The 24,390-nt window shown below is 36.8% G+C and overlaps 1 protein-coding gene across 6 annotated transcripts in view; it reads left to right on the top strand.

Annotated features, from left to right (window-relative positions):
- LTBP1 (latent transforming growth factor beta binding protein 1) overlaps positions 1-24,390 on the top strand; it is a 197,304-nt gene that overhangs the window by 116,889 nt on the left and 56,025 nt on the right. For 2 of the 6 annotated variants that reach the window (XM_082050042.1, XM_082050044.1), the window contains 10 exons: positions 8,061-8,183; positions 9,486-9,653; positions 12,772-13,005; positions 15,020-15,042; positions 16,054-16,156; positions 16,747-16,845; positions 18,307-18,432; positions 19,581-19,706; positions 20,394-20,516; positions 23,883-24,002. In XM_082050042.1, the coding sequence (XP_081906168.1) occupies positions 8,061-8,183; positions 9,486-9,653; positions 12,772-13,005; positions 15,020-15,042; positions 16,054-16,156; positions 16,747-16,845; positions 18,307-18,432; positions 19,581-19,706; positions 20,394-20,516; positions 23,883-24,002 (1,245 nt within the window). The remainder of the gene's footprint in view (positions 1-8,060; positions 8,184-9,485; positions 9,654-12,771; positions 13,006-15,019; positions 15,043-16,053; positions 16,157-16,746; positions 16,846-18,306; positions 18,433-19,580; positions 19,707-20,393; positions 20,517-23,882; positions 24,003-24,390) is intronic. The other 4 variants (XM_082050043.1, XM_082050046.1, XM_082050045.1 and 1 more) reach the window with 3 other exon arrangements.

The following is a 24,390-nucleotide window of genomic DNA, read 5'->3' as shown; positions in this document are numbered from 1 at the left end:
AAATGGCTTTTAGTTACTTCAACATAATATAATAAAAAAACCAAAACAAAACAAACAAAAACAAACCAAACCCTGATCCAATTTTGATTGTTGACGCTATTTCTAAGTTATCGGTGCTCCTGAAAAGAAATGTGACTACATTCTTTTTGTGAATGGTAGCAATGATTTCTTTAAAAAAAAATAAGACTTATTTTTGTTTTAGTTTTCAGTGTTCAAAATTCTTGTACTGACCCCTGACTTTTTTGAACATATAGACTGTTTTTCTTGAGCAAAAATATTTTATTTAAAATTAATAGATAGATTTAAATAATACACTGTCAGAAGATAGCGGCTTTGACCAGAACACATTAATAAACATGTACGTTCGGGTCTAGAATTTTGTTTTTAAGTTAAATGTTTAAATGTGGTTAAATGCTTCAAGCTCCGATGATTTTGATGAGCATAACTTCAGTGTGTTAAGCATGGAGATGAAAGAATAAATTTCATTTTATAGGAATGTTTCAAATTCCAGTATGTCTGCGAGCAAATATGGGCCTCACTCGCTATCTGAAAAGGACAGAGTGGACTTGCTCCATGCGTCCAAATGAGCTCTGAGGCTGAAGGCAGACAGCTTTACACCATCTTAGCGCTTCCTGCGAATTCTGCATTAGGCCAGCTAGGCCTGGGTGGTCTGAAGAGCTGTTATAATGGTTAACACAGCCAAAACACAGTGAACTCCTCCTAAATACTCCTCCAGCTGGAGGCTGCCAAAGTGAAACACTATAGAGCTGATATTCCAACTGACAGCTTTTGTAGGTTGTTGTATAGCAGAGCAGCTCTCTGCTGATCAACCAGTCCTTCTTCACCACTTTGCTTTGCTACAGTGGGCATCAAACTCTTCAAATTGTGTTGACCTGTTAATTTGCAGGCACAGTAGGCTGTCAAGCATTTTCAGATTTGCTTGCTGAAGAATCTGATCAGGTATTTCAGTAAATAGGCAAATTAAAGGAGGTTACAGTAGCCTTATGGTGCACTCACTAAATCACTCAACATGTTTTAAAGTAACCAAGCAAAGCATGTTCTTTCAGCAGTAAGTGATAGGTACAGATCTTGTTATAAGTATGTACAGGAATTTTTTCTGGGATTGGATGTTTATACTAGGCATGGTTTATTATCCTTAGAGAAAAGGATACATTATGGTTCATTAATCCTGGAATAAAGCTGAAATGATTCACTTCCTGAATGTGAATTAATTAGGCATGCCATTGCTCGAGGAAAGGTAGGACAACATTGTGTATAGGTTTCCAGTAGAGAAACAAAGTAGTGTCAAACAGCAGCTAGTGCAGCCTCAAAGACTATTTTAATCTACTTTAAAAGCCATTGTAGCAACCAGAGAATATAAGCAGAACATTAGAAGATAATACCTTGTGCAACACATCCTCCCCTGCAGCACAGATTTGTTCCGTGCACCAACATACAGCAGAGAACGATTCTACTATGTTGTGCCCTTCTGTACACAGCTGCCTATGCAACAGCCAGAGGGAAACCTTCCACTAGGAATATAAATGCTTTGTCACTTAAATTGAAGTACCTTGGAACAGAATTTTATCTGATATCTAACTTATTTTAATGTTTTTATTCATATATTTCTTTTCAGTCCTCAGAATTCCCCAGTGTGGAATGCATGTAAGAGAGCTGAACAAATAAATCAATGAAGTACATACTTGAGTAAAAGAGCTTGACTCTCATAATATAGATCGAGGTGTTGAAAAGCCACTGGGGTTTGGATCTTTTAGCAAGGAAGAACAGTTTAGAGAAAAGTAACAAACAGGGGCTAAGTTGTTTCTGAAAAGGTCGTTGATTTTTTTTTTTTTCCTTTCTTCTGGACTATTCAATCCTTCCCTACATCATGGTTAATAGAAGGCAAAAAGCTTGCTGCGTTAACTGTTGCCTGCACTTAGACTTAATGAAATTTAATTTACTAATGTGATATACACACTGTGTAATTGGAAATGTGCGTGTGTGGTCATGAGTGAAAACTGAGGTCAGTTCTTCATCAAACTCTGTTAATTACTTGTGGAACAAGATTCTGGTAAAGTGCTTTCAAAACACAGTTGTCTTTTGGGTATTTCTAATGTGTGAAACCTTGAAGATTGACTTTGTCTGGACAAAAAACCAAATTAAAAAAAGCTATGAGTAAAGTAAGTGATATTTCACTATTTTAAATCCAAAGAAATTTTCATTTTTATAACTGAGTTATCCATTCATTTCCATCTTCTCTTTACTAATTAATGTATGTAAAGTTCTTTGAAGATGAAGTTGGTTTTGGACTTGTTATAAACTCTGACTATTATATATGGTTTTACTAAGTTCAATGTTAGTATATGCTTTCTTGTTTAAATGAATACCATCTTATGCTGTTCCCGTCCTCCTCCTTCACTTCTGTTTGGTTTTGGAGGTGGTTTTTTTGAAGTAATATAGATTACTTCATTTGTAGTCACACTCTTCACATGAGCAGACGAGCATTCAGTTAGGAAATGGTTGGTTTAGCTTGGGTTTTTTCACCAGGAAATTCAGTGGCATTGAGTCATTAACACATGGCATTTTCTGTGAGCAGGTTGACCTGACACCGAGTAGACCTGTAAAAATCTGTGGGAAGATATCAAACACTAACTGTTGTTGTTAAGAGAGCTTGTTTTAAGTTCTCCTTGGTGGGCAAGATTGTGCAATAGATCAGCAGCAGTTCGGTTACAACATCTGGGTTGTTCAAAGCTGGGAGCACTGTGATGGCTGTGGAGGACAGCTGTATGTCCGACAGCCATATGTGGCTGACCTCACCGTATGTCAAGCTGTGTGCTTAGAAGAGAGTATAGGAGGAGCCAAGAGGCTGCGGCCTCATCTGTACAGTACTGCAGCATCACTGTCAAGATGCTGGTCAATGCAAAGCTGCTGTGCGTTTGGATGAACTTGCGAGAGCAGAGTTACCAACAAAGCCTCTGGGATGGTATGTGGCTGCCACTGCCAAAGTAAGAGTAAAACTTTCATTTCTTGTCAGCTTGCATGGAGACAGACTACCAAATAGAGGAGCACAGTGCGTCAAGGACCAGGTCCGTATAATACTAAGTATAATACTAAGGAGTAAGAGTGAAGGGTCGGGCTGTCAGTCATTGCAGAATGACAGCACTTCTTTCATGCCAGTGGGTTTACACCAGATTTTACCATTGAGAAGGGTCAAGTCATTCATATTATCAAGCACCAACTATTACAAAAACAATGCTTTATTTACCAGTTCTTTATAAATCATAAATAACTGCACCTAGTGTGAGAGTTTGCTGTGGAGCCATGCAAGGTGCTGTGTGGAAAAGCTCCTTGCTTAACCTTTTTTTTTCTATATCATTTCTATATCATTAATTTAGAGGCTTTTTATCAGTGGAACTTCGTTACTCAGTTTTCATCAAAAACTGAAAACTAATATTTAGTTGTTCTTTCAAAATCTTTATCTACATTTGTATGATTTTAAAGTACTGCTACATAACCCTGAAGATACTTTCTCTATGTAGATGAAAGGGCTTGATAAATCACTCTACAAGCATGTCATCAGTTCATACTGCACAACAAAAGATTACTCAGACAACTTTAAAGTAGCTTTTTCTCTAGTTTTTATAATGGAGCAAATGAATTCTCATCACTATACTAATTTAAACCTGAAATATTTTTATGTCCATATACAAGAAATAGAGGGGGAAAAAAAAATAAAATCTTGAATCAGATCTCTTTTCCAGCTGCCCTGAACAAGTTGATACCAGTGCAATTTGCACAGCTGGGCAGGCTGGCAGGTGGTAGGAAGCATTTTGGGTAGGTGGCCTTTTACCACAGCCTGAAATAAAATGAAGTAGATAGTAAACCTGGAAGGGATTTTTTTTTTTTTTTTATGAAGTTGTTAAATAAACACTAATCTTACATGTATGTATGTTTCTTTTGAAAATTTGGAAGCTTTTTAGCAACTTGTGGCTTGTTTCTGTTGAATTCCTAGATAGACTTGTGTAGTTCAGTATAGAGCATCAGCTCAGTAATTCTGTGAGCTCATTGAGAAAACATTACATGGAAAAGAGGCATTAAAAATACACTGTAATTAAGTTATGCTGAAGCAGCATAACATGCACTGGTATTTATATACATATAAGCTGGCACTTAAATGTAGCAGTGCCCACATTGAGTAGCAATAACAGAGTGTATGTGGATGGGGTGCTACATTTTTAAATATTAGACAAACAAAAACAATTCATCTGGGAAGAGATTTAATACAGAGGCAGTAATGACAGCTTCTGTGAATGTTTCCTGCAGAATAGTTGAATCATTTGGAAAGAAAGATTACAGTGTATTGATGGGAAGATCCCATCTAGCTGTAAATTAGCCACTTCAATAAATAATGCCATGAAACCTTCACCATTAGTAGGCAAAACTCTAAAATGAGATTATCCCAGTATCAACAAATGCATCTGATATATTCCTATGCCAATGTTGCTCAGCAGTGGTATGAAATAACGTTTAGATCTGTTAAAATATGCATTATTTTTATTTAAATGGTATTGAAATTCAATTTACTTTAAAATTCACAATTACAGTTTATCTAAAGACTTAAATAGAAACTATGTTACCAAAAATTTCATTGTAAAATCCAAATAGCACAGTTTTGCTACTAGGTGTTCAAGATCACTCAGCTAGTTGGAGTCTGTACCCTGTGGACCAGAATTTATTAAAGTGCAAAGCCAAATTTTGTGTATATATATATATATATATATGCATTTCATTTCAGTAGCTAAACTATTCAAAGTTGAAAACAGCTTGAGTATTATAACAACAGACACCATGTTTTCCTTCTACAACACACAAACATAGTTCTACAAACTTCAACAGTATGGTTTGAGTACTACAGATAATAATAGTGTTGTGAATAAAATTATTAGAATTCAAGTTAGAAAGCCGGTTTCATAAATGTTTTTTTCTCTTCTTATCTGTCTTTGCAAGAGTTTAGTTTTTTTAAAATGCCTATATACTTTCAGTATTCAAATAATAAAATGTATCCATATATAGATTCTTCACATTCCTTAAAAGGAAGCTTGATAAAATAATGAGTAAAATCATAATCTAATAAATGAAAAATGCATCATGAAGCTTTTTATACATTGAAAGTATGAATGCACCTATGTTAAGCTATATAATTACTTACATTGCCTAAATACATGAAGAATGGCAGTTATCCTCCTAGATAGTAAGGGGCAGATTTTTCATAATTATGACATATAAGCAAATAGCAATGTCTTTTAATGGTTAACAAACAAGAGACTTGGCCTTTCTTTGAAAATAAAAACTATAAAATCAAAGTCAAATTAATATTATTTAAAATAAGTTGTCTAATTTTAAAGTTGAATGAAGTCTTCACTAGACAAAGCATTTCTTACAATTCTATGTGGATATGTATTAAAAAAAAGTGATCAAAAAGTGGTATGTTATGTATGTCCTCTGGGAGATATCTTCCATTTTTTTCCCAGTAGTATGGGTTAATTTTCCTATAAATAAAATGTATACTTAGAAATTGTAGAGGGAGAAAGTTGTTTAAAATGTCTGGCTATTGCAATGTAGAAAGTGAGCAATTATTTTCACTAAATGTACCAATGTCAATATCAACAAGTAACTACTGTTAAATGATAAAAAGAAAAAGCTAGACTAGAATAAAAGAGCACAGCCCTTGTTAAAAATATTAATTTTAATTTTTGATATTATCTTTCTTCCATCTCTTTATTTCCCTTTTCTCCTCTTCCTCCAAAATTTGTATGTGCTTTTTGCACATATATGTGCATGTAATTTGTGTCATTGTGTTGAGGACTTTCATTTTGAAATTAAACCAGATGTCGAGATTTTTCCTGTATTCAGAGTAAAGTGAACTGTCTCTTCCTCTAACTCGTTTCCGACAACAGAGTCAGTGCTTCATCAAAGCAAGTAGAATTGCCCTGTGGCTTAGCATTTGAGGACTGATGTGACACCTCAAATTGACAGCAGGTAGAAAATTCAATAGTGAGTTCTTGACTGTTCCAGTATTTGCTTTGTATTAGCTTCCAGGTATTTTGCAGTCTTTTCTTTCATTACGTTTCTTGTCATGCCTGGTGTTTGAATGTGGAGGTTTAGCAGTATGTCCTTTCATCATGACAAATTTACAACAGCATCAAAATGTTTCTGTTTAAGGATGTTTCAATAAAGTCTTTAGTTTGCTAGCTCATTCCTTGCAGTAGTCAAAAAAGATAATGAGGCATCTTCCTGCTCAAATACTGGATGGGTCAAAAGGTAGACTGCTGTAGGAGAATATTTCAGGAGATTTTTGTACTCTTTCCTTATACTATTTTCCTTTTTAAATAGGAAAGAGGGGTCCACTCCCTCTGAGGTCAGAAAGTCATGTAGTCTGGGAATTTCACTGAAAAATTCCTTTGAGGCAGAACTGATCCTTTGTAATTCATGTGGTTTCCATCACATTTCATCCAAAGTTATAGGATATAAATTACCACTGTTTGTCACATGTGGCTAAGTGCATAGAGGTGAAGTTGATCCAGGTGGTGTCAAGATCCTAGATTAGGTATAGCATAGGAAGAGCTGAGGGATAAGCTCAACACAGAATATTTGGGAGAAATCGCAGCTGACATGGCAACTGCTGGAGTCTGCTGTAGGGGTAGCTTAACTCATACACTCTTGTATAGTGGGACAGGTAGCCAAACTTGTGGAGAAAAATGAAGAAGGAGGTAGAAATGTGAAAGATTCTTTCTGTAGGTTTCCAAAAGCACATCTGTTATATTTTACATATTCAAGTTCTTGCCCTCATTTATTGTGTTGAATCAGGCAGTAATATAAAATGAGGTCAAATATAAAGGGGAAGGTTTTCTAAAACCTAAGAGGAAAGGTAATAAATATTATATATTTTAGATAAAATTATCACTGATGCCTGATTTCCAAGGAGCTAGGTGGAATATCTGAGTTCCGCTTGAAGCTTGTTTACCTAGCAAGTCAGGGATTTTTTCCTAGCTTAGGGATAGGGAGAGAAATTCTTACTTAGAATTAGTGCACATAAACATTTTAAAGCGGGTGTATTTCAGTGTGCTGTCTGTGCTGTCTATAGAGGAGATGTGACAGTTTATAACAGAGACAACTGTAGGTTTGAGGGTTGTGTATTTAGAGGTTTTTTGTTGTTATTTGTTTGGTTTGTTTGGGTTTTATTTATTTATTTTAAGGTTTTGATTATTAGTGCAAGTTACATTATTACTGTCTCTTTAAATAAAATCCTAGTTTGGCTGACTTAGTTACAGATGGTATCCATATGGTTGTCGGACAGGTCCTATTCCAAGAGTAAGTGAACTACAGATACGACCCCAAGTGTGATAGAGGCCCAAGGCCACGTGCTTGAGCCATGGGAGAATAATTCAGTGAGACCCTGAAATGGACACTGATGCAGGTGGCCTAGTTACAGCAAACTTTATCAAAGCGGTTGTTAATTATTACAAAGTTGTGTTCCCACAGATGCAATCCTTTTCTCCCCACATCACGTGTTCTGTGCTTCCTTCAGCGTATTCTTGATATTAAGATGGTAAGCTGTTTAGGCTAGAGATGGTATTTTTGTGTTGTGCTTCTGCCAGCACAATGTACCTTCAGGCACTACTGAATACAAATACTAATAAAAACTGTATTAAATGTGTCAACCAGTGTTATATACTACATCGCTTAAAACTTGTCTCTGTGAATGTTCTTGTGAGTTGTGTTTGACTGCACAAGCAATCATCTAGTCAGGAAAAGAGGTTCATAAGCCAGTCAAAGTATATTTGTTTTTTAATTCAGAGTACTTGAGAATGATGTATAAATGTAATTGTTTTTCTCGTACATTGTCAGCAGTGTTTTAAAAGGTTATAAATCAAGTGTTGTCAGTATGAGAGAAAGTATTGATTCGAGTGTTAAGTCATAACAGTTCTCCTGCACATATTTAAAAAAAGAAGAACGTTAATACATGTTTCAGTATCTGATTATTTTCAATTTTCCCACAGATATCAATGAGTGTCAGTTACAAGGAGTATGCCCTAATGGTGAGTGCTTGAATACCATGGGCAGCTACAGATGTACCTGCAAAATGGGCTTTGTGCCAGATCCTACCCTCTCAAGATGCATACGTAAGTAAAAGTGCTAATCAAGGCACAAAAATAGATACTTAGTTGCACTTCAGATGATAATTTATTTGACAGGCATCAACTCTACTAAGCTGCCCCTGTCGTTTTTTGCTGTCCCTGCCTCCTCAGCTTATTAATTTCCACAACGTTTTCCCCTCTCTGCTAGTTCCCCAGCCAAAATCATGTTTGTGTCCTGCCCTCCCTTCTTCCATCTCTGCAGTTTTGACCTGGGTAGTTTCCATTACAAAACATTCGGCCCAGGATGACCTTTGGCACATTTTCTTTCTGATTAGGAAGGATTAAAAATTAAGAAAGAATTAGGAAAAATTTGTGAACAGCACGAATGCAAGTATTTTCCTCTATTAATCAGCTTTTACTTGGTTTGAGATCAACTGCCTCTGCAGGAAGAAAGGAAGACATAAAGAACAACTAAATTTCTTCAGGTTTTTGGGGAAGAATATTTACAAGTGAAAAAGACCTCATTTCCTAAGCTCCTTATCTGAGTTATTTTTATATTCGTAAAATAAAGTATCGTCTAGAGCTGTAAGTTAATTCTTTCGTTTTTTCAGCATAATTATCTTATGCTACTAGTTAATGACAATTACTGAGAAAGTTTTACAGCGTTTTGAAGAATTTCTTATCACTTTTCAGTTTAACACCAGGAAGAGGAGTTTGTTTTCATTTTTGCTTTTACACATCATTTTGAAAATCAGATAGTCTTTGAATTTTTTGAGTGAAATGAACTGGTAACTATATGTTAATGTGGATGTGGATGCATAAATTAGAAAGCTGGGTGGATCTTAGCTTCCTGTTAGCTCATACTAGTCATAGCTTATGGTCTTTGGCTCTTCCACATTAAAACTAAGTGTAACAAAATGTAAATACATAATTGTCTCTTTTATTAAAGAAGTATCATGTATGACACGTAATGCTTCTTCAGTCTTATTTATATAGCCTACTTAGAGCTGAATGTTCCAGTGGCTGTGTAGCTTGACACAACTGTATATTGCCAGTGGTTGACCTTAGTCTTCAACAATTGGACTTGTGTACAAGTGAGAGAGCTGCTTGTGGCAGCATGGCAACTGCTGGTTTGGAATTTTTTTTCTTTAACATACTTTATATTTTTGGTCTAGGATGAGTTGGAATTTGGGAGTGTTTGATGTGAAATAAGAATTTTCTCTGACTTGACGAAGTTTGAAATAAAACTTCTGCAGTTTAATCCATTTAACCGGTGTTAGAAATCTAGTGGTCTGTGTTTTGCTTCTCATGTGCACGGTGCCATCCTCTCTTCCCCTTTTCTTGCAGCTGATAATCCTGTAGTTGCTGAAGAGAAAGGACCCTGCTACCGGTTTGTTAGCGCAGGAAAGCAGTGCATGCATCCTCTGTCTGTTCAGCTCAGCAAGCAGCTTTGCTGTTGCAGTGTTGGCAAAGCCTGGGGCCCGCACTGTGAGAAGTGCCCGCTTCCAGGAACAGGTAAGAACTGCCCATTAAAAACACAAGCTCTTGCCCCCATCCTATATTTGTTCTGCATGCTTTAAAAAGAAATATCTGTCTATTAATCGATTTTAAACAAGAGGTATCCATCAGTAAATTGTGGTGGTTCTCTACATGATAGTAATCACATATCTAGAAGTTTTGTTCATAGGGATTTGTGATTAAAACAAAGGAATTATCCTTGATATGTTGTGATAGAATTCCAGATTAACAATATTTGCATCTCAGAATATGTCCTTGAACATTGATTCTCCATCACGTGAACATAAGTTTATTGTACATTTTATTCTGATTATAGATATAGGCAAATTAACCCAAAATCTAATTAAAGTTCTTCAGTTGTTAAAGGCACTACTGAAAGGATGGCAGCTTTTGAGAATTAGGTTACGGAATGCCATTTGTTGTAGTTTACTGTTAGTGGGATATGTGTGGGGGTATCTGTGTTTTCTAACTTTCCTTCATGTTTTCACTATCCATTTTGAGGAAAGTGCCAAGTATAGTGTTGCCTTCTTAACTATAAACTGGTAGTTAAACATTTCTTGGTACCTTTCACTTAAACAATTCCTTACTTGATACACAAAGTTCACTTGTATTATCAGTGTTCACTTGGAGTCCTGCTGGTTTTTAAATATATAGGGACTTGGAAAACACCAGCTTTTTTGGTCACCACCATCATTAGGCTGATCATAGACTAAGATACCACATATTGTAAATACTGATTGCTGCTGCTTCTATTCCCAATTTTGCTTAAAACGAAAATGACCAAAATTGGAGTTTTTAGTCAAAATCAATTTAATATTATTTTTGTCCAAATATATGGTAAAATTAATATTTTTAAAAGCATCACTGCTTATTGTAACATACATGATGTCCAGCCTATTTGGAATTTTGGCACAGGTATTTGTAATGGTCATCCACTGTTCTTACTGAAGTCGCTGCTGCAGATGTCACTGTTATGATGCAGGTCTCAGGGTATTTTATGAAGTTTCAGATTTTCAAAACTAGCTAGCTGCTTTGGGAAATGCGCAGCTAGCATCAGATATGATAAAAGCAGAAGATTCCTTACTTTTTCAAGTTGGGCTTACAGAAATGGAAGTGACCAATATTTTTGAGCATTTTAATTTATTTTTAAAGCCATTATTTCCTGCATGACCATTGGGATTTTTAAGTCCATGTCAGTTTCAGATAAATATTATTTCTGTGGCATTTTAATGGAGAAAAAAATATATTCTCCTCAGATGACTTGCAGATTTGTTACATCTATGAAAATATTGCATGAGGCTTTCTACCCAATTGTGTGTATTCTGGAGCAGATAACATCTTTTTGTGGACTGCTCTCTAGTCATAAAAATAATTTAATATTATGCAGAATTGGTTATTTTAGTGATTTTTTTTTTTTTTTTTTAATTAAAAGACTTCAGAGAGAAAATCTGTGAGCCGCACATTTTGATGGGCTGTGTGAGAAACACTTCTCCTATTTCATGACGACTTTCATGATTTAAAACGTGTTCCTTTCTATAACAGGTTAAATTCATAATCTTTCAGAGTTTTCTATGAAAAATGTGTGAAAGTGGGATATTCCAGAATGGGGTAATGTATTTACTGCAGCATCCCATGTTAATTTAAGAGTAATTGAATTTAAAATGTCACGATGTCACTCACTTTTAAATTATTTTTATGAAGTAGACCAGCTTCAAAAGAGAGACTGAGAGGCCAGCTTTGTATATGCGGGTCCTGAGAGCACTTATCAGAACTGTGGTAGAATAAGGTTCACATTTCTGTCCTGCATTTGAGAGAATATGACTTAAAACAAGGTTTCCTACATCCTGAGTACACACCTGAAGGAACAGTAGTCAAATTTTCTCTGTCTTCCTCCTTTGACCAGAATTCCAACCCTCATTTGGGTGTTTTTGCAGCAAGTCTTGATATTAGCATTTCCCAGGAAAAAGTAATTAATCATTCTGAATCACTAAATTTAATCAGTTTGACCTTTCATCTTTTCTATTACTAAGACACCATCAGAACACAGTATGCAATTAATGTATACTGCAATTTAATATATAATATTAAGAATTAATCTGTGGAGTACCTGTAGCTAGTATTTTGTGGTTTTATTTTAGATGCTAATTAATTTTAAAACCTTGATGCCTTCAAAGTAGAATTTGTGAACTTACCAATGCCCCACTCTGCATGACACTTAGGAAGCTAAGAAATCACAACAGGCACATGGGAGACAGAATCTTTCCATGCCAGCACAGTTTGACTTAGAGCAATGAGGACAATGGTGCACTGCCCCCTCAAGAGTCCTGAAGGACCCCTGTCCCTGACAGGAGCACAGCTTTTATCTTTGCTGGGGAGAAAGGCTGACCTTTATTTTTTTTCATTCTAGTCGTCCACTACGACTGCAAAACCTGATGCTCATGTAGAGCAGCTGCAGAGATCAGAGCAGGTCCTGCTGCCTGACTTTCATTACCCTTTTCTGTAGCAGCTTTAGAAATGAGATGATTTCCCCTCCCTTCCAGTGGTGATTTGGCTTTTTATGATCCCCATCTTGTTTTTATCCAACCCACTGAGGTCAGTGGAAAGACTTATTCAATTAAATGGCGTTTGGATCAGGGCTGGTATGAGACCTCTGATGTAGTCAAATGGGATCCTGTGAATGAATGTTCTTACTGGTTGATGTTCTTCTAGTCCTCTGTTACTGGGGTAGTGAGCTTCCTTCCTCTGGTTTCTGCAAAAAGAGAATGATAGAAATAGTGATCTTCATTCTTTATGCAATGTAGATGATGACGAAAATGTACTTTTGAAGAGGATTAATACAAAAAATTATCTTCATATAATGATAGATTAAACATAACTGAAGAAAGATGGTAAACTGGAGGGGAAACCTTATGGGAATAACAGCCAGCACATGCTTATGGGAGAATGCTCAGTCATATTAACATGCAATGCATAGCTTGTCTTTAAGTAGTTTTTTGTAAAAACGTATATACAATATGAGATTAAATTTTTTAGTGGTAGTCATTATATTTTCCACTATGTCAACATATTGCACTTTTAGACTCCTAAAAGGAATATTTTCCCATCCCAAATCTAGCTGCTTTTAAGGAAATCTGCCCTGGTGGAATGGGTTATACGGTTTCTGGCCCTCACAGAAACAAGCTATATCATCACCCTGCAGTTAGAGTACAGCCACCTGTCATTGGCAAGACCCCGATTACTCAACCTGTTGCTAAAGGTACTTCTCCTCCACCTCTCCCAGCAAAGGAAGAGCCAGTGGAGGCACTGACCTTCTCACAGAAAAGTGAGACTGAGATGGCTGTGCAAGAAGGTGAGAGTGGGAAAATTTAGTCTTTCTATATTTCTGTGCATGTGCCTTCAATTGTATGTTTCTTTGTAGAGTAGCTGCATACAGTGCAGGGCAAAGCAGCATCACTTCCCACAGCGGAGCATTCCATATCGTGGAGTGGATTTTGTTACATGATTTACTTCTGAAGTTTTATGTATAGCTCCTACCAGATGCTGAGAACACCATGGAGAGATACTGCTTTAATCTCGTTAATTTTTATGATAAGAAATAGTAAATACTTGTTGTGAGACTTTTTATAAAGATATTTTTAATCTCTAACATATGACCAAGGACTCAGCTCAGGCTTTGATTTACTAGTATCTGGGGTGGCAGAAGCTAAGGGGTTTTCCTCATCTTCCTTCTATCTGCTCCTGTAGCTCAGCACCACCTGATGTGGCCATGCATCCCCTTCGTGTGCTCTGCTCTCAGCCCTGCAGCTGCGCACTCCCTCGCTGTGATCATGTCACATCAGCTCCCTGCTGGGCTGTTTAGCAATTAGTGAACTCCTCCAAGATCTTTTTCTCAGACTTTTTCTGCAAGCTTCTCTAAGAAATTGTTGCAGCCAAAACTGTCCTGAATCTAAAGCAGATACAGAAGCAAAGAAATGCAGGAAGCAACACTATTAGAAATACATTGCCTGCAAACTTGGCATGAACTAATTGGAGACAAGGCAAAATACCTTACTGGAGAGCCCTCTCATTGTATTGAGTACTTAAAAGGTTATTTCCAAGTATCAATTATGTATCTGTATGTCAAGCCATTATTAGAAAGAGTTTCAATCAGCTGATTTTGCAAAATCCTGTGCAACATGAGTTAACTTTCCAGTTAAAATAACAGCTCTAGTTTTGCTTTCAAAAAGAAAATGGAGCTAAGCTGAATCTAGAGAGAAAAATAAGCCATTCACATATACTTACAGACTGCATTGGATTATAAAATCTCACATAAACCTCTGGGCTTTTCTATGTTACAAAGTGGAAAAAAGTGGTGTATCATTTGCTAAAATATTACTTCAGTAATGAGAAAGATTGCCATATTCTAGTAAATCTTAAAACACAGTCTGGAGAAAAAAGGAATATTGTGTTGGGTTTTTTTTTAATAAAAAACTTTTAAAAATATGCTTAGTCTAAGTCATCAATGACATATACACATTTGAATTTTATATTCCAGTTTTAGATATGTTTGGATTTGGAGTTTTTGAGATTTTATTAGAAGTTCTCCCAGTTCTTATAATCAGCCTTCCTGCTAATACTGAAGATACTAGGGCAAGAAGAGTGAATTTTTATACATACATATATATATATATTTTTGATCTATCCTGTGGAAAATATTGATTGTGAAAAGAAAAATATTCTAACAGGGTTTTACAGAAGCATATAGATTTTCATCAGTAAAAGACATATTCAAAAAAAGGCAAACTGCAATGGAAAATAAAAACTTACATGAAATTTTTAGCTCTCCATCCCATGAAAAAGTCACTTTTGTGAGGAAAAAAAAAACAAACTCAAATTTTGCCTTTGCTTGCTTCAAGAAAGGCAAATTTCTAAACTTGACTTTGTTTTTTTACAATGAATTATTGCAAATGTGTTAATGTTTAGTTATATATCATTATTATATTAATTTGCCTTTAAAATAATTCCAGATATTGATATTCCTGGGAAGGAATAAAAAAGTTTAGTCAGTGAGTCAATAACCACTGAGTTTCTTGGTTTGCTTCCAAGGAAACAATTAAACAACTGAGAAACCTATAAGGCAGCTGAACACCAAGTGAATAATTACAAGCCTTGGTCAGTGTGTAGAATTTTATTCTGCTTTCTGCCTAGTTTTTACGCTTGCTTCAGGAACATTACTTCAGGTTTGCACCATTTTGGAATGAGGTTAGAGCCTGAAATTTTTCTGTGATGGTAACAACCACTTTCAAATGCACTAGTTGTTTTACATAGAGTATGTAAGTGTTATGTGAAAACTGATTAATTTTCTTTTTTCTTTCTCGTTTTAGTGGCAACTGCAGCCCCCGATCAGGTAAAACATGATGTAATTTATCTAGCAATTAGAATGCAGACCATATGTATGAGATGTGATACGATAACCCTGAAAATTATTTAGGATTTATGAGGAACAAACAACTCACTGTAGATTTACAGTGCAAACCCTGAGGCAAAAAGAGCTCATGTTATTACATACAGCAACGGGCAGCTAGTGAGGTACAGGAAAGAGATTAACTTCTCTGTAGGGTATTGGTGAAGGGTCTAGTACTATATTGTTCTATCCCATTCTGGAGCCTGTATTTTAAAGAGGATATTGAAAAATGCAGACAGTATGAGGGAGAGCCACAGATACTGACAGCTAGAGAAAATGAATTGGAGAAAAACAGTATGAAGCTTCGAGCAGTATTTGCGACACCTGCTTAAGAGATTTGTATTAATGTATTTGTATTAATTTGTATTAGTTTCCTAGTTTTTTTAGGGTTGTTGTGTATTTGGTGGAGAAGAGCAGGTGTGTGTCTGTGGTAAGTCCCCTATTCTGGAGATTCCAGGTTCTCTCTGCTGAAGATAATGGGATTTGTTAGGAATAACTGCAGTTGTATTTCATTTCCCCAAAGACTTAGAAGCATCTAACACTTTTATGAAAATAAGATGATCAGTGCAATAGCTAAGAGAGAACCTTTCACAGTGGTCAAAGACTTAGAGACATATGTGATTATATACTTTTGTGTGATGCTGAACTGCAATTTAATACTGTTTGTAAGCAAGTAAAGACTAGCAGATGGGAGAGCTGTGGAGGGACAAAGATACAGTAAGAAGCTCTGTGAAATCACTGCTTCAAACAAAATAAATATTAAATTTTATGCCATTGTATAAACATAGTATTCCATGTTCTTTCAGGCTTAAATAGGTGGTAGTTAATGATCTGCTATCAAAAGTTACTCATGTGCGGATGTTAGCAGATTCCCAAACACGGAGTCTGTGGCTTGTTGTGATAGGTGAATTAAGAGAATGTTTTCAGAATGTAGATTTTTAATCATTGTTTCAGGAATTAGCTTCCCTTGATCAAGAAAAGCAGCCTGATCTAGAACCTGGGCAGCCTCAGCTTTCTCCTGGAATTTCAACAATTAACCTCCATCCACAGTTTCCAGGTAACTTGTTTTGACTTATCTTTTAGTATGGGAGAGTGCTTACTAATCTTTAAGGAATGGGAAGGTAGCAATTTTAACAGAGATAAATGAAAATTTGATTGCTGCTGCACAAGCAATTTTACCATGAGTAGAATGCAGAAAAAAAAATCATGGAAGCTGAAGTGGGAGGAATTGAGAAGTTGGCATTGGCTGGGTGACTTGTTAGGAGGCAAAGACATATTTTAGGCAGAAGTGATATCCTGGATCATGTACATGAGAATTTTGATGTCAGCAGAGTTGAGGCCTTGTACCCCTTTCAAGAGGAAACTTTACTTAGGTGCTTCCTTGTAACTGTTGCTGCAAAAGTTTTACTATTGTGCTTGCTTCCTTTAGCACCTCAAGTTTTTTCACGAGCAGTAGAATGGTGGAAACCCCTATTATACTTTTTTTTTCTACTCCTGATCTAAGCAGAATAAACTAATGAAAAGCTCCACGGTGTCTGGTTCATTCAATATCATGTCTGCAATCTTTAAGAGTTTTTGTTTTTTGAATGCTTTAAGGGTTTTGGGGTTTTTTTTGGATGTGATTGATTTGCATTCCATGTTACACAGTAGTGATTGAGAAAACATCTCCTCCTCTGCCTGTTGAAGTTGCTCCTGAAGTCTCTACTTCGAGTGCAAGTCAAGTAATTGCACCTACTCAAGTTACAGGTATTGTGCTTCCTTTTTAGAAGTTAAATAAATTAAGAAATGACTGTGAGTTCCTGACACTGTAACTTGTTCCATGCTACTTCTGAATTATAATAATGAAGAGAATGTAGCTGTAGAACAGAAAGGAATACTCTGGGGAGAGAGAGAAAGTACAGCACAGCAATGAGGGTACTGTCAACAGAGCCAGGGCTGGGCCCTCCTTGGAGGCACCTGCCGTTTCTGTGCCCATAAGTAAATGACAGAAGGAAAAAATAATAATTCCACCTCAGATTATATGATCTGCAGCTGACGTCCGGAACTGAAGACCTCTTGGATGCAAGTCAGGTCTTTAGACAGTCTGCAGATGTGTTCATGAAGTACATGTGATCATCTTCTTTGAGGGATGTAGACTTCATGACATGTAGATCAGCACATTCTACAAAAAGCAGATGAGGAGTTACAGTATTTTAAAATGTTCTTTCGACGTTTGTACTTCTTTCTTTTTTTATGTATTAAAGTTGCCATGTGTCAAGAGTGAAAATAACAGAAAGACAGGTAAATGCTCCGTCATAGCTGAAAATTGTCTAAGTGATGGATGTGTCCAAAAGGCATGAAAACTTTACTTGCTGTTTTTTGAAAACAAAAAGGTGAAGGTACTATGTGTGTATACCTGAGAGCATTACAATGTCACATTAGCTAGTCTCTCCGAATTAACACAGGTTTTAAACTAATTGCAATATGCAGGTAAATACTTTAAGATGCGGAATTGTGTATGGTAGAGATAGGTAGGCCTACCAATGGTTTCCCATTTTGCATTCACAGGGAGCAATTGCACATGCTTTAATAAAAGTTTAACTCTTCAAAAATGGCTTTCCTTCGTGCAGGAATGGATTTTTGAGTTGCACACAACATGCAAAGGGTCTAAATCACCCAGGTGTTTGAAGTATGATACTGCCTGCAGTTAAATCCTCCTGAATCTACTGTAGGAATAGAGAAAGTATCTTGTCCTTCTGTAAGCATTCAGCTGCCTCATTCAATTACCTGTAATTACAGTTTGTAATCCCATATGGAAGTTCTGCTAGTGGTGATTGTCAAACCACAATTTGGAAGTCAGCGTTGCTGAGATGGTGCCCCTTCTGCTAGTCAGCTCCCTGCGTCCCTACAGGGAGAGGATGTTACCCTACTAACAATCAGTTACTAACATCAGTTAGTAAAAAAAGTGGTTAATTTTCCATGTTCTGCTGGTTTTTCTTTCCTCAGGAAAAGGAGTTAAACTAGACTTGCTGCATGCTATAAACAAATAAATCAATCTGTTGTTCAGATACAGTTCCCAGTGGTGTTCAAATATTTAAGAGATAGTAAAGTGCAAGTGAAATAAGATTTGTAGGACATAATCCTAAATTGGATTTAAAAAACTGAATGCAGTTAAGAGTTGAGAATTTTTTGAGTGCCTTAATTCTGTCCTTTTTTTTGTTTGCTTAGAAATCAACGAATGTACAGTTAATCCTGATATCTGTGGAGCAGGACACTGTGTTAATTTGCCTGTGGGATACACTTGCATCTGCTATGAGGGGTACAGACTTAACGATCAGCAGACAAAGTGCTCTGGTATGGATGGATGCGTTCAAAAATCTGGAAGAACTATGCTATTAAATGCTTGAAATGTGGAGTCTGGTCAGGGGAAATATGCTACAGAGCAGTCAGGAGTTGCTTCCTCTACTGAATGCTTCCAAATTACAAAGGAACTAGTTTTTGTATGTCTAAAATTTGCCAGCTAGTCTCTGATACTGCTTTTGCGCTGCTCAGAACTGAATGTGAATTTAATTAAATTGAATGAAAGCCTTTCCCATTGTCAGATGAGAGAAAAAGTGATTAGACCATCTCTTCTCAGCTTTAGACCGGGTATCTAAAGTCATCAGACTGCTACAGATACACTTCTGTTTGGAGAAAGAATGAGTGTTTCTCAGAATGATTTACTCAGCTACCAGCTCTGCAGGTGAACTAAATCCAGTTGTTTTGTTAGGTCTTTCCATTCAACCTTCTGCTGAAAAGAGAAAGTACATCATCTCAGAAGAACATTAGGAGGTCTGCAAAGTGAGGTGTTCATCCCCTTCTAAGCCTGGAAGTTCTGAAGCAGAGGGCTCTGAGGAACATGAGGCAGAGCCCAGACTGGCTCTACACGAGCCATTTCAGATTTGGAAGCAGCTGTACTGGTGTCTTTCCTTTGTTCAGAGTGCGCTGGTTCCTCTGTAACTTGGATCAGAAAGAGTTTAGTATATCGTGTTGCCAGATTAGGTGCTGTCAACTTTGCCTGCTACCAAAATTTCAGTAACTTCACACTGATACACACGCTATCAGGTGCAACTTCAGTATTAAAAATCATTTCCACAAATATGCAGCCAAATGACAACTTTAAACCCTTCTATTTCATCCAAATTGTGTTAATGTTCCATGCTTGCAGCTTGTGCTCAGCTTGTACTCAGCTTGTACTCAGTGTAGTGATTTGAATAGCAATCATGTCACATTCTCCAGCCCACTGCAATATTCTTGTGGTCTAAGCCAATAAGAGCATTTTTTCCAACCAAAACTATTTAATGCAACTTTTTTTCAGCCGTGAGGGAGAGGAAAACAAATACTTTTTCAAATAGTTAAAATAATTACAAGATCAATCTTTTCAAAAGCATGGCGTAAAATGCACAAAAAGAATCACAACTGTATATGTTATTCTATAGGCTTATTTTTTATTTCTTTTATAGATATTAATGAGTGTATTCAGGGACCCCATCTCTGTTCCCTTGGACGCTGTGAAAATACAGAAGGAAGTTTCCTATGTATTTGCCAAGCTGGATTCATGGCCAGTGAAGATGGAACTGACTGCGTTGGTAATTACTGGTCTCCTTTATAGAAAATAAAAATACAAAAATTAATCAGGAAGCTTATTTAAAACTCTCTAAAGTCCCTTTTTCAGCTTTTTTCCTCAGTGTCATTGGTACTGGACTGATGTCTGGAAGTATTTTTAACTGGCTTTCACCAGATGCTGTGGTGTAGAAAATATTTGAGTAGTTCCTACTGCTTTTGTTGAAAAACAAGAATTGATTCAGTATCCTGGTTGTTTACGAAAATTACCATTCAGTAAAAACACCTTCTGTTGCGGAAAATACAAATATTCAAAACTCTTTCAATCACTAGCAGCTGCAACCAACCATATTTTTACATATAGCTGCAAACAGCCACGGACTATGCAGAGCAGTGCAAACAGCCTGAACTGGCTGTGATTCTCCTCAAGTTTGTGCTGCCTTGGGCACAAAGGCACACGCAGTGACACTCGTGTTTGCGAGCACAGGGCAGCTCACTGGCCTTCATCCTACAGCCTGCTTGTTTCTAGAGCTCATTCTCCCAGTGAGGTGAAGGTAGAACTGCTCATTAAGAACAGCTGTAGGGCTGTGGCTTGCAAACACCTTCAAAAATCTCAAGTTATTTACACTTAATTAAAGCAGAGTGTAGAGGAGATGCAAGTATTTGGTAATTTCATGGCGAAGCAAAGTTTCTCTTCTCTTTTTCATCTGCAGATTTTGATGAATGTTCAAGACCTCATATTTGTGGGGAAGGCTTTTGTATAAATACTCTTGGCTCATACAGATGTGAATATTGTGATAGTGGATACCAAATGAACAGGAGAGGTGAATGTGAAGGTAGGTTTGGACTCTTCACCACTAATAATACAGTAGCAGTTGCCAAGCCAAACAGCTACAGTAGGACAAGCTATTTGTTCACATTGACTGCTGTTTCTGATCTCAGAGAACTTTACATCTGTTTCTTTATTTTTTAAGAAATCTGGCCATTAGATGGAAATATTAAAATAACACAGATTTTTTTTCATGTTTAACTTAACATTTTTTGACCTGGTACATTTCTTTTAATTCCTTTCAATCTCCATTTGCTATGATTTCCGATGGAATGTCTTGGCACAGTGATTTTATATCTGTGTTCAGAGTTCCCTTCCCCAGTTCCTCATTGTGCTTATTTCCGTGAATAATGTCTCTAGCTTAATCTTACTGCTGCATTTCTGTCGCAGCTACTTTCTTCATTTAATTTGCCTTCAGATCTTTTAACCTCCCCCTGTACGGTAGCTGAACATGGCAGAATGTTCTAAAGGACATTGCTGTTTTACCTACAACAGCATGTCCTGGATGGCGAAGTTACCGTTTACTCATACCACAAAAACAATGCTAAATGTTACTGCTGTTTGGAACGATTCACGTTGCCTGCTGTTCAAGGCAGAATTGGCACTACAGCTTGAGCAGCAAAGGGAGAATTCTCACAGGGCGCAATCTTAAACGAGAAGCCTTTTTGACTACTCTCCCATCTTTTCAGTCATTTGATGCCTAGAACTACAATTCAATTCCTATTATTTAGATTTGAGACACTGCAAAGGAGTTCCCCTGCTATGGACAGAACCATCTTGCGACAGCTATTTTAAGAGCTCTTGCCACAGAATCTCATAACTTCGTTGTCAGCCCTCCTCTGCATACTTTACCAAGTTTCTATTAAAAAAAAAACCAAAACCTGTAACTTTTTAACATTTTAACAGGTAGTAAATGATAAGTTTACTTTTTTTAATTTGGAAATATATATCCAGCAGGTATTTCGTGTTACAGGATATCCTAGGACATCTGACCTTCAAAACTACAAATTATTTTTAGTGTGATGCTTTTGCTTTTTTTGCTGTTCTTTTTTCATTTTTAACTTGAATTGTGAACTAAAAACCACAAGCAGCCATTTCATTTTAAACATGGTTTTGCTCATGCTGTAGTCTAAGTTACTTAGGACAGAATAAAGCTACTGACATGTTAGGTTGCCTAGCAAATACGTGACTTAAAGCCGCTGTGGATATAGCTGCTCTGAGCATTGCTAAAAGAATCATCATTCTATTCAGACAATTTTTTTAAAAATTTAAATAAATGTTTCACACACTCTGCTCTTAGAACTACTGTTTCCAAATCTTCTCTGTCAGTAGGGAATCTGCGATTAAAATAAACTAGAAGTCAGAATATCACAGTGCGTCAAATTTCTTATTAGCTTGTATTTTAAGTAGTGTTCTGGTAGTCCTCTACCATTTAACTTAACAACATGCAGTTTCTGAAACCAGATTCTCTGTTGAAATTTATTTAAGCTTGCTTGAGAGAAAAACCCTCTTACACTAAATCCATCAAGCCAAGGAAATGACACATTCGGGGAATCATTTCACCATGTCATTACACCTACACGTTATAGTCACCCTACTGACAGATTCCGGATTCCACAAATAACTCCTTTCCACCTCCTCCACACTTCAAAAACAAAGGCAAGAATCTTCCAAGCTGCACACAGTGCACACAGTTCACTTACACGTCCTCACCCCACCTGCGTTCTGCCTCCAGGCTATTCTCACTCAAGCTCTGTCATGGGCCTAGCTTGGGAAACAAAGAGTGCATATATGGTTTTAGTTTTAAAGCCTGTTTATGTAGAACAGTGTTAAAGGCAGACCTGAACATAATTGCGTACAATTAAGTAGTCCTATAAAATCTTGTGATTTCTTTAGGCTTCAAAGCATTTAGACTTTATTTTGACTGAAAATTTCTGTACCAAATACATCATTCATGTTGTGTGTTTTGAGGGCAAATACATTCCAGGCAGTGCTGAGAACAATTTTCAGCAAAGTGAATTTTTTTGTTAATTAAATTTTTAAAAATCTCACAGCAGTTTCACTGAGAAACGTTTGCACATCCACATTGTGGCAGCTGAAGAGGCCTGTTGCTGTTTTTATGTGAAAATATTCTCATCATGATTCTATTAAAAAATATGATATGCCCACATCCAGTGGGTTATTTGGAGCTGGCATATTGGAGCTTCAGTTGTCTGAAAGACAGAGCATTGTCCAGTTAAATTACAAGTGTTGGAGACTACACTCCTGTGAGCTTGTTCCCAAAACTAGGAATAAATTTCCTCCCTACTGTCTGTGCTGGAGTAGTCCTTACTTGCAGAAGACAACCACGAGGCTTGGGGCAGGGAGGGGACAGGAGCTTAGGAAGCCAGGTTTAGAGGTGATTTTGGCGACTTCATTAGTTCTGTGCTCTGCTGTGAAGCGAGTATTTGGTAGGAAAGATTATAATTATTCTGTAATTAAAGACCATATTATAAAATGATAGTCAAGTCTGAGAGCAGACTAGAATGAGGCTGCCCACACAGTTTTAATTCCAGCATCTTCTGAGCATTGGTCACTTGACAGCAACTTGTGTTTGAAAGTCACTTTTATATGCAGTCTCTTTTAGATGGCATGTATTGCATGTATTATGGGTTTCTTTGGTGCAGGATAAGAAGTTCTTGGTAGATGCTTAGGGCCTGGACAGGAGATTGATGAGTTTTTCAGGACTTATCTCTTGTTTTGTCATGGGTAAACAAAATAGGACCTCTCCTGATGCAACAAGTCCCTCTCTCATCACCCCGAACAGTGATGTGTGTGTTGGTTGTGCTGGCTTTCAGACATAATTAACTCCTTGCTCCCTGTAAACATCTTTGATTACTCTTCACAAAATTGAATTTATAGTCCACATAATACTTACATGCTGCATAACTCTAGGACACTGGAGAATGCTAAATTCCTCTTGGTTTTGAGAAGCCAGAGTTACAATTTTATTGTTGCAATGCACTTCCAAAGTTTCTTGAGACTGACTACAGGAAGAACCTCAGGACACTTCAATATGGTAAAGGTGTGATGTAAGAAAAGTTATTCTTACCTATCTAAAGCCAGAAATCTGATCTGCTCTATGTTACACTGCGAATCTTGAGTAGGTGCTCCATAACAGAAAATTCAGATTTAGTTGCATGCACTATGATCTAATTTATTTCTCAGAGATGCCCCCTCACAGGTACAAATCTGTGCAAACTTGTTCCTTCCTGGGTCTCTAGCAGGTAAAGTACACAACTCTTTAAATGTAACATGAGCACAGAATAACCAGATTAGTTCAGTGTGCTGTTATGGCTTTGACCGATATTTCCTTTTATCTTCTCTTTTGAAGACGTTGATGAATGCCTGACCCCAACTACTTGTCCAGATGCACAGTGCATTAATGCTCCTGGTTCTTACCAGTGCATTCCCTGCAGAGTGGGATTCCGAGGCTGGAATGGACAGTGCCGTGGTATGTTCAGTTCTCTTCCTGTTCCGAGATGCTGTATTTCCTATTACATTGATGTTACAACCTGATGACGGCACTTGTGCCCCGGGTCCCCATTTCATTCAATAATAATTGAAAATGTGAGATTTTTGAAATGACTGTTTTCTCAGACGTGGTATATATGAGGAAATCCTGGTTTACTGCTGGTGAATGAACATTGAATCTAGGCTGCAAACAACACAATTATAATTATAAACAAAATTATTGAAATAGAAAATAAAGAACTGAAAGGGATGTATTATCAATGAAATGCTAGTAGGCCATTGTTTGGAGGTATTAACAAATAGAAAAAACGTGTGCTAACACATCAGCGTGACTGACAGGCTTTTCAATAGGGTATGGGAGTTTGCTT

The sequence above is a fragment of the Streptopelia decaocto genome, assembly GCF_964273445.1.
Source record: "Streptopelia decaocto genome assembly, chromosome: 3".
NCBI classification, from domain to species: Eukaryota; Metazoa; Chordata; class Aves; order Columbiformes; family Columbidae; genus Streptopelia; species Streptopelia decaocto.
The sequence above is the reverse complement of the archived record's forward strand: the minus strand, read 5'-3'. Positions and strand labels throughout refer to the sequence as shown.